The 10,666-nt window shown below is 42.3% G+C and overlaps 1 protein-coding gene across 4 annotated transcripts in view; it reads left to right on the top strand.

The window, feature by feature from the left end:
- The window catches only part of LOC111866443, a 17,892-nt gene extending 12,716 nt beyond the window's left edge, over nucleotides 1–5,176 (top strand). For 2 of the 4 annotated variants that reach the window (XM_023855415.2, XM_033752298.1), the window contains 3 exons: nucleotides 1,436–1,751; nucleotides 2,492–2,694; nucleotides 3,858–5,176. In XM_023855415.2, the coding sequence (XP_023711183.1) occupies nucleotides 1,437–1,751; nucleotides 2,492–2,694; nucleotides 3,858–4,419 (1,080 nt within the window). In that variant the 5' untranslated portion in view covers nucleotide 1,436 and the 3' untranslated portion in view covers nucleotides 4,420–5,176. Of the gene's footprint in view, nucleotides 1–1,254; nucleotides 1,752–2,491; nucleotides 2,695–3,857 lie in introns of those variants that run through there. The other 2 variants (XM_033752292.1, XM_033752286.1) reach the window with 2 other exon arrangements.
- The last annotated feature ends 5,490 nt before the right edge of the window (nucleotides 5,177–10,666 follow it).

Raw genomic sequence — 10,666 nt, forward strand, 5'->3', positions numbered from 1 at the left:
TTTTTTTTTTTTTTTTTTTTGTTCAGTAAGTTCGATTGCTTGTTCAGTTAATTGTGCATTCAACCAACCAGTCAGTTAGTTATTTAACTGTTCATTCAGTTATCTGGTAAGTTTGGTAGTTGTTCTTTTAGTAACGTCTTGCAGTCCATTGAAACCGAACTGACGTTTCAGGGGAACATATCGTCTTCATCTTCAGATCCGTGGCTTTGCTTTCCACCTGCTTTTATTCAGGTTTCTTGCACGGTTTAGTATTCTGCCGTGGAGATAAAGGCAATATGTTCCTCCGAAACGTCAGTTGACTTTCATCGGACTACACGGCGTTATATTCCAGAAGATAGAGGTCTACATAACCACCGCTGTGAGAACCTCAAATTCTACACAGTTAAGTTGTGTTTGTTTATTTTGTTGGTTACTTAGTTAATGTGCTTCTTTGTTTCTTTGTCTGTTTATATCCATCGTCAAATTAAGAACACGGATGAAGTGCGTATTTCTTTTTGTTCTTTGCATGAACTTCATGACGTTTGCAGCTCATGAGGAGGTTATGTCCGTCCGTCGGCGTTTCTCGTCTGAAAGTACCCAGTTGATTTCGGTGAAACTTGTTAAGCGCTTTCTGAATTGAAAAGTTACCGGTATAAGTTTATTTCAAATCTCGTAGGCATATTTAGCCCCTTGCACTAAGCTCACGGGCCGCTAAAGTTGAACAAAGCACCAGTCTTGACGTCATGGTTCTCATCTATTTTTCTCCAGGTGCGCCATGTAAAAGCGCAAGAAAGTGGAACGGAAAGTAACCTCTCCACCTGTTTTATCCTAATTTCCGTATCTAGAGCAAATAAAAGGAGGCTTATGAGATCACGCTTCTGTTTGTGTGTCTGTTTTTCCCCCTTTAGTTTTTTGGTTTTTATACGATCCGTGTCATATCGTGTAGCGGACGGTTACGAGCTTGACGCAGAGGTCGGAGTTCGAGTCCCGTAAGGTCAAGAATTTTGTCTTCTCCACGTCGTCCAGACTGGCTCTGGGCCCCACCCAGCCTCCTGTGCAATGGGTACCGGGGGCTCTTTCCCCGTGGGTAAAGCGGACGGGGCGTGAAGCTGACCACTCACCTCAAACTAGTGCCAAGGTCAAGAACACGTTGATCTATACATCCACTCCCGCATACGTCTTCATGGCGTAGTGCTTAATTTTTCAGCACAAGGATAACTTTACCTTTTCTATCGTGTCGTATCAAAGGAAATTAGGCGATTTGTTCTTCCCAGATCTTCTTGTTTGATTTGTAAAGATTGTCGTGTTGGATGTAAAACGGTGTGGTCTGGTATGAAGGTACCAGCGTTCCAGCCTCAGAGGATCTTAAAATGGAACCCACATGTTCCTCTAAAATATTTGTGCCCTTCTACCAGACTTCACGACGTCACATGACCTCTGATAGGTGTTTTCTCAGCATGCGACTGTGGATAGCGTTCCTGCCAGTCACTCTGCTCTGTGGGTTCGTGGAGCCCGGCGCCTCTACCGTTGATTTCGGGGCCTCCACTCTGGAAGAAGTCGCAGGGAGCATGGGCGCCCTGGAGAAAGACGCGGACCAAGTGGAAGCAGTCGACGCCCTAGACGTGGAAGACGAGCATCGCGACGTCATAACGAATCCGCCGCTCACAATTCATTTGCCTCCCCTACCACCCCTCCCGTCCTTCCCACCCCTTCAGAACCCACTGTTTCCCCTGAGGGACACCGTCACTGCCACGAAGACCCTGTACGCCGAGGTACAGTATCATAAGGGCTGATGTTGGCCATTTTCGTGCCAATTCGTTTCCATGAAATTGCCAGATTGTAACCATTTAACAGTGCTTGGAGTTAGAAATAGTCGTTAGCTTAAAAATGGGCTTCTAAAAATATTAATTCACGAGAAAAATGTATCGGTGCAATTTTAAAAATGTATTTTTTCTGTCCTGTCTTCTTATGTCCTTCCATATCCTCATGGGTCCTGTCGTGTCCTGTTTTCTCCTGCCATCTCCTCATGTGTCCTGTTTTGTCCAGCCATACCTCTTGTGTCCCGTCGTGTCCTGCTTCGTTCAGTTGCACCCGGTGTGTCCTGTTGTGCTTTACGTGTCCTGCTGTCCTGTTTTGTCCTGTTGTGACCTGTCGTGTCCTGTTCAGTCCCATCGTGTCTTACGTTGTCCTGTTATACCCTGCCGTATCATGTTGAGTCCTTCCGTGCCATACCTGCCAAAGTTCACACATATAAAGAGTAACAAATTATATATTTATTTTATAACATCAGTTGTTGGCTTTCATATATTTGTCCTGAAGAAACCAGACCTTTTGGAAGGTCTGTCTCTAATATTAAAATGGATCTGGGTGGCTGAGCAACTGTTAGCTGCTCAAGAAGTACTGTGCTTTGTGGGGTTAGTTAGTTAGGTAGTTATCTAAATGTGCTTGCGAAATGCTTGTTAAAGTGCAGTGTAATTGTTGCAATACCAAACCACGGATTAACTGTGTGCAGGTGACAAAACGAATCACTCGTCACCCAGTCTGCATGACCGTGTACGGCGTGAAGCCGCCTTGCTTGCCTGCTGACCTGCACATAGGCCACAGCGTGGCCGGTGGGCCCGATTGCTGGAAGCGCAACGAGTCACCTGAAGAAGCTTCACTCTGGGAAGACGATCAGCAGGAGGGGCTCTATATCGAGCCTACCTCCGTACTCAGGTGAGTGCTAGAATCAGCTTTAGCATGTGTGATGAAAATGCAGCACCGGTACATCCTCCGATAATCGACTATCCGATCTATCGATACTCTCACAACCGCCGTACCTCGATAAATCTACGATTGTTAAATGTACGCACTTACTTTCAGTGTTCACAAGGTCAGTCAGGTCGTCGACAAGTACTGAGAGAGTGTGATCTATGTTATGTTTTGTGAGATTTTGCAACTCTCGTAACGAAATTAATGAGATTATGGGCTCTACAATAGAAAGCAAACAGGTGTTATAATTGGGTTCGTTAATCGACATTTCATGGAACCGATTCACGTTAATTAATGGGGCAATCTCCTTGATACAGATAAGACCTTGTCGGATTGTTAGACGTATCAATTGGTTAAAAATTGCGGACGTTTCAGGCATCATCTCTATCCAAATCATCAGTGTCTGATAATGAATTTTTAAATTTTTAATTCCCATGGCCGATAGTCTGAGAAGATTTTACCAACTTCAGCTGCCCAGAAAGCTTCAGCTCTTACATCTCCTTGATATATTTACATCACACGAAGAGGGTGACATTTTGTTAGTAAATCATGATACATTAATAGTTGCTTAACTAGTCAAGATATCCTGAGTAACTTTGTATCTTATAAACCTGAAGGTTTAGTAACATTTTTATAACAGGCTCTCACTGGTTCCTGTTGACAGTCAGATGAATTCAGACCCCCCCTTCCATCTAATTTCATTAACGTCTATTTTAATATTATCTCAACATCTATGCCTAGATCTTTCAACTGGTCTCTATCCTTCAGGTTTTCCTATAAAATATTTGTATGCATTTGTTATCTCTCCACTTATCTCCATGCATGCTGCATGCTATATAAACAACAAGCACTCCACAGTATTCATAAACACTTAAAGAGGTCTTGCAATTTCCTTGATGACCCCTTCTTCATGAAAAAACTGGATTTTTATGGAAACAATGTCATCATATTTATAATCAGTAATTTGGCGATAAGTATGGTTAAAAATATTTTAGTCTAAATGCGTGAGTGAGCAGCTGCTTGTATCCATGGATGAAGGCAGACACATTGCTTGTACACCCACACACACACACACACACACACACACATACACAAACCTGCAACCTTCAAGTGATACCAATGTGTAGGATACCAGCTGCAACGACAGGACCCACACTGCCACAGGGGGGAGAGGACACAGTAGAACTGGAGCCATCACGTGAGGACCGGTACCTGGAATTCCGCAGGAAGACTCCAGAAGTCCCCACCACCGACTCTGCAGACAACAATGGACGTCTCTTGCATCTGCGGCCGCAGACCCACATTGCCACACATACAGTGTGGGTCACCAAGGTGCAGAAGGTGACGGACTACCGTGTTACCGCCACCCTGGAAGCAAAGAACTGTGTGCCCAGCGACCTGAAGATCCCCTTCTGTCAAAGACAGCCATCACAGAAGCCACCCATCTACGTACCCACAAAACCTCCCCATCGCCCCGTGAACAGACCACCTTACTACCCAACCACTAAGCCACCCCATCATGTTATTGTCACACCACCCCCTCATAGCACTATCGGTCAACCCCCTTATGTCGCTACCAATGCTGAACCAGGATACAAATTCACAGGCCCTGCTGATAGGAAGGATGATAATAAGGAAACAGACGGTGAGAAGTTGGTCGTGAGCGTACAGGTTGACGAGGAGGTCTAGAACAGGGACATTCTGAAATTAGCCTCTATAACAGTGTCCCTCACAGAAGTTCTTTATCGGGATATTTATTATTGTATTTATTTGTAATTTTTAATTCCAGATTATGTTTATAAGTTCATTGTAGCTGTTCAAATAGGTACCTAGAAGCCATCAGAAGCATGTATCAGGTGAAAAATCACCTTAAACCTCTACAAATTATTGTGCCAATGCTGATTATATATCTGTGGTAGAAGGAATATATAAAATGCCAAAGTAGATCAAATTAATCTCTCTCATCTCACATATCTGCCATTTTGAATTTCAGTGTGCAACTGCCTCTTTGTGGTAGAATCTGAAAGCTTTGTCAGTATTGCCAGGAAATGTTAACATTCCACAACAAAACAGTTTATATATAAAAAGGTTCAATTCACCCTGAAACTCAAAAAAATATCTCTACTTATTTGATGGTACTCCCTGCATATTTCGTGTCTTCAGAGAATGGAAATGAGAATGTTAAGGCAGTAATGTTATTTAAACTGAATGAAATTTTTAATTAATTCCTTTGAATGTGCATACAAAGTTTTATACTTTTAATAATCATATTTGTGATATGATGTACATAATTTTGGCTTGCAAAACAAATTAAATGATCAGTATTATCCAGTGTCATGTCTTGATCACAGTGTAAATTGTTTATTCTCACTGGCTGGACATGCTTATACACATCAAGCAGACCTCAGTAAATGTATAAATATTATATTTCTGGACATTATCCATGGTCTTGTTTTTATCTAAAACACCTTCATGTTTATATTTCAAAACACAACGTTTTTGACACTGTGTTCTGTCTCTATCTTCAGGTAAAACCTACCTAATCTTCAGATCCTGATATATGACCTTCATTTGGTTGACCAAATTTTAGTGACAGTCATATGTCAGGATCAGAAGGATTCCAACAACAAAATTAAAAGCATAAGATGTGTTCTGATGCATAACGAATACCCAGAAGAATTTGTTGACTCTGTAATAAAGCCATTGAGAAGTATCTATCCTTCCTCAGACAAAATAGACCAGGGTACTGTCACTATCCCATATGTTAAGGGTATTTCTGAGAAATTCAGACACACTGGGAACTGTTTCAGTCTCAGACGTTGATAAAAGCTGGACCAGTTAGAGATGCCCAGCAGATGAAGCAGTGTGTACAGTATCCCATGTGATTGTGGCAAGTGTTACATCAGTGAAACAAGCAGAACTTAACAGTACACATTAAAGAGCACAAATATAACCTGACACAAGGTCTGCTTGAAAAATCAAACTTAGCCCAACATGCATATGAAGAAGGCCATAAAATTTTTGAAAGAAAGGAAGGTCATGCACATTGAACCAAACACCACATACTGCAAATACAAGGAATCTGCCTACATATCTCTGGTAGACCATCCAATCAGTCAACCCAGCTTGGACATCTCTCATGTCAGGACTCCCATTATCACAGCAGAAGTCAAGAAGCTACAACTCTGTACAGTGTAGATTGAGTGGGACAATTTGTTTTTCTTGTGTTGGTACCATATGGAGAATTTCGTCTCTACATTGATGATTTCTATCTTGATAATTCTCTGGTGCAAAGCCTTATATGTGTAGAGTTTTTAATATTTTATGTTTTGTCTCAGCTCTGGCAGATGGTCTGTGTACCCTATCTTGGTGCTTGTACAGGTGTCCAGAGATAGGGACTAGTTTTATCAATCAGTCATTCTTTTCTGTCACTAACACTGAAAAGTTATAAAATATGTACAAAACCACAGCATGAAATGAGAGAAGGTGGACAAGATAGAAGATAGGCAGGCAGCCAAGTTACGAGGATTGACCATCTGTAAACAAATATGATTTTGTTTGTTCCATAATTATCTGACCAGTTATGAAAGTAGTGGCCAACTTCATGCTTTTCACTATACATGTTACAAACACAGCAGCTATTGACCAGTTATAGTGGGTGCTGAAGTCTTGCAATATGGCAAATCGAAGGGCAGGCGCGAGGGCTGGCATCCCACAACAGAAAAGGTTATCACAGCCTGAGGGTCAGTGTAAGAAGCGGTCTCATAGTGCGTGATGGTATTTGTGATAGTGGCTTGTTTCAGGCCAAAGTACTCGCCCCAGCCTGGAGCCTCCTTAGAGCCTGTGAGCCATCTTTGACCTCGTGACATTTCATGCATTGATGCTGCTTTTGTTGCCATGATCCTGAAAATAAAAATTTGCATGTGAGAGACTGAGGCTCCTGTGACCATGAAGACTCAAATTGTGACTTTCTAAGTTGTGACACAACAGGGTGTAATGGGTGTTACCAACATTTTGGAGGAAAATGCTGCTTCTGTCTTCAGGGACCAGCGTGGACATATTGTTTCCATCTTCAGTTATCAACATTTAGGAGTCACACAGTGCCTCCATCTTAAGGTTCAGGCATTCCATAAGAACAGGATGACTCCATCTTCAGGGACCAAGGTTCTAAAACATACTTCCTCCATTTTCAGGTACCAGTGTTTCATCTTTAGTTAGTAATCTGAGGGAATATTGAGGCCTGAACATTTTGGAGGAATAGATTGCCTCAATCTTCCAAAATGATATCAAATTCCAGGTTACGCCTATCTACTCCACAAGCAATGTCAACATTCCAACAGGGTTGTGAGATGTGAAGGTTCCCACATTTTCTATACAATCGGCTCACAGATGGCGGTGAGATTGTCAACAGGCCGCCCTTTACCCCTAGGGAGATACCTGGTACCCATTTCTATTAGAAGCTGNGGCCGCTCTTTACCCCTAGGGAGATATCTGGTACCCATTTCTATTAGAAGCTGAGTTGACTCCTGGACCATAGTGCAGCTGCAAGGATTAGGTCAATTGAAAATTCCAGTGACCTCATCAGGAATCAAACCTGCAACCTTCTGGCTTGTAGCATATTGCCTCATCCATGCTACTGCATGCCTCTCCCCCCCCACCACATTCTTAAAAATATATAAATTATTTTACCTTTTAGCCTGCTAATTCCATGAGTTTGCCATTCGTTCATGACCACTGATTGGTCTTGGTTGATTATACAGTTAGTTAGTTGGTTGATTAATTAGTTTAGTTAGTTGATTGGCTGGTAAATGAGTTACTTGCATAATGAGGACCTCCAATATTTGTACACTTTGGCAAATATGATTAAGGTGATCAAGTGGGAAGGGTGAGATTGACAGACATATAGAATTTATGGAGATGAGCAATAAATATAAAATTTTAGTTGGTAAACTTGGAGGGAAGGAAAAATTTAAAGAACATATGTGTAGATAGGAAGATGAATTAAAATGTGTCTTTTAAGAAATAGAGTTGGAGAATGCGTATTGAATTTAACTGGCTCAGGATAAGGCCCGGTGACAGGCTGTTGTGAAGGTGGTAAGAATTTTTCAGGCTCTATAAAACATGGGGACTTTCTTGAGCAGAAACTCTTAGGTTCTCAATGAGAGCTCTGTAGCGTGGAATCATTGCCCCAGTTTAACATGATAAGATGCATGGGCACCTAAGTGGTATTTTTCAGCAGGGGCAGACATGTTTAAGGCATTTACATATATTTTTATTGATCCTGCTAGAATATACAGGACAGGAGTATGAATTTTTCAGTGCATATTTGGTACATTTCTTTCGATACTTCAGTTTCGATTTTTCTTTTTTTTTTTTTTCCAAAATATCATGAATTCTAAATGCATTGACCCTCTCTGCGTTCCGGCGCCCGTGGTGGGATTTCACATTCTGAACTCTGAAAAGCTGGAAAGTATAAGTGACGTCAGTTCAGAGCCTGAAGGCTCTAGGAATGAAGCGGAAAAGGACACTTACTGAGTAGGGGCGGTTGGCGCTATTTCTGGCTCTCCACAGGGCGGGAGAGATGGCGCCACCTCAACACAGGACGCCATCTTGGTCAGCGTCACGGTTCGTACCTCCTCCACGGGTCCCGTCCCTCTTAGCAACCAACGAGCGTCCCTGTCTGCCCCTACGAGAGACACAACCATCAGGGCCACGCAACACATCCACATCGTACCTAAAGACAAAGACACAACTGGCTTATGCCACAGGTTTGATGTTGTCCCGAAACACGATTACTTGTGTGTTGCGTCGTGCAAGTTTCTTTGAAATATGGGACTGGATTGCAGCAAATCGTGCTGTAGCCTAATATGAATATGGTGTTTCTGGACATTATCCATGGTTCTCTCTTTATCTAAAAACACCGTCCTGCTTATTTTTCAAAACACAGCGTTTCGGAGACTGAATTCTGTCTCCGACTCCAGGTAAAACCTACTCAGTTGGGCCCAGTCGATATAGCTACTCCCTATCACTGGACGACATTGTACCAACACCAAGACTGTGTATGCAAGCAAAGCACAGCACGGACCATCTGCGAGAGCTAAGAAAACATTCAATTATTACAGGTACGGGGGTTAAAGTACACTATGAATGTGCTGTATATTTCTGGTTTCTGTTCCCTAGGGATTATTTTGTTCAAACAACAAAATTTAATAAATCTCCCTTTTACCAGATGGATCACAGTCTGAAATGTACCTTACATTTTATATTCATATTTTACGTGCTGCGTTGTATACATAATAATAATAATAATAATAATAATAATAATAATAATAATAATAATAATGCAAGTTTCCCCTGTACTTAATTAAGTACCATGCTGCAATGAAGTATGGGTAAGTGAAAGTATAGCTCAACCTTTCTTTACCTCGGCACTAGATTTAGGTGAATCGTTAGCTCCACGCCCCAGCCGCTTTACCTGTGGGGAAAGAACCCCCAGATATCCATTGGGTGGGAGGTTGAGTGGGCTCCAGAAAAGGTTTGGACGAGTAGAAAAGAGACAAATATCTGTCCCTTATCGGGAAACGAACCTCCAGCTAGTAGCCCGCGGCTGTACCGGTTTTGCTATCCTAGATCAAGTACGCGTCATAGTAGGAATTTCAAAATTAGTGAAATATCAATTTCAGTTAGAAAGCGGGTACTGGATCTGGGACTGAAAACCGCTTTATATCAAGAGCTTAGTCTTACTTATATTATGGAGACATCCGGTTCGAATACTGTCGGGACCGTTTTCGTTACTTTTCGGACATTTCGACATAGTGAATAGGCTACGATCGCTTCATACCAGATCCTTCCCAGTTGGTCCTCACGGCAATGACTGTGAGGATTAATATGTAATTTGTGACGCCGTTTATTCTGGTAGAAGTTTACATGTTTCAAAGGAACGTACTGCCACTGTGTTCAGGGATGAAGGGTAAGTCAAGTAAATATTACTTGGCGTGTTACTTGTTTGGCTTACTCTTCTACCCTGAAGATCCGGACAGTACATTCCTTTGGAATGTAGTTAAAACTTATACCAGATCGCACGGTGTCACATCCCAGAAATAATAATGTAAAAAAGGCAACGTTATTGCTGTAACAGGTCGTGGAGGCCCATGGGGTTGAGAGACGTCGAGTCTGCCACATTTTTCTAGACAGTTCACAGGTGGAGGTGAGGTCAGAGTTACTCGACTCCCCCCTTTACCCCCAGGAAGATTCCTGGTACTCATTTCTGTTAGAGGCTGAGTCGACCCCAGGGCCATAGTGCGGCTGGAAGGATTAGGTCAATTGAAAAATGCAATGACCTCATCAGAAATCGAACCCGCAAGCTTCCGGATTGTGGCATAGTGCTGGAAGCTGAAACTCAGCCTGAACGCATGCGCATACCTGTTTGCTTTCTCTTTATCCGATCAAGCGCTCGCCATAAAACCGTTTTACATGAACCTGTTACTTTAGCGAGCCAATTATAATTACTCTTATGTTGTGTACAGGTTTATGATACGCGTTTCCGAGAACTGTAATGAAACTTGCCCTTTTTCTCATGTCACTTCACGTGTCATATCCGGCTGTCACGCAGGGCAAAGGAAATCGTGCGAACAGAAGTCACATAAGTATGCCGCGCTTAATTTAAATGGATCGTCGGCGTAGAATAGCATCAAAGCATTTCACTCGTATTGAGTTTTCATCGATCACGTGCTTCTAATTCCCCGACATGTTTAATTTAAACTGATTTGGTACGTTTTGAGAACAAAATGTATAAAATTAACATAAAATATGGAGGTCGTGTCTCTCCTCTCGCTCTCGCTCTCTCTCGCTCTCTCTCTCTCTCTATATATATGTATATAGGGGCACTATGCTACAAGCCAGAAGGTCACGGGATTGAATCCCGATAAGGTGGATT

The sequence above is a fragment of the Cryptotermes secundus genome, unplaced genomic scaffold, assembly GCF_002891405.2.
Source record: "Cryptotermes secundus unplaced genomic scaffold, Csec_1.0 scaffold1191, whole genome shotgun sequence".
Classification (NCBI taxonomy): domain Eukaryota; kingdom Metazoa; phylum Arthropoda; class Insecta; order Blattodea; family Kalotermitidae; genus Cryptotermes; species Cryptotermes secundus.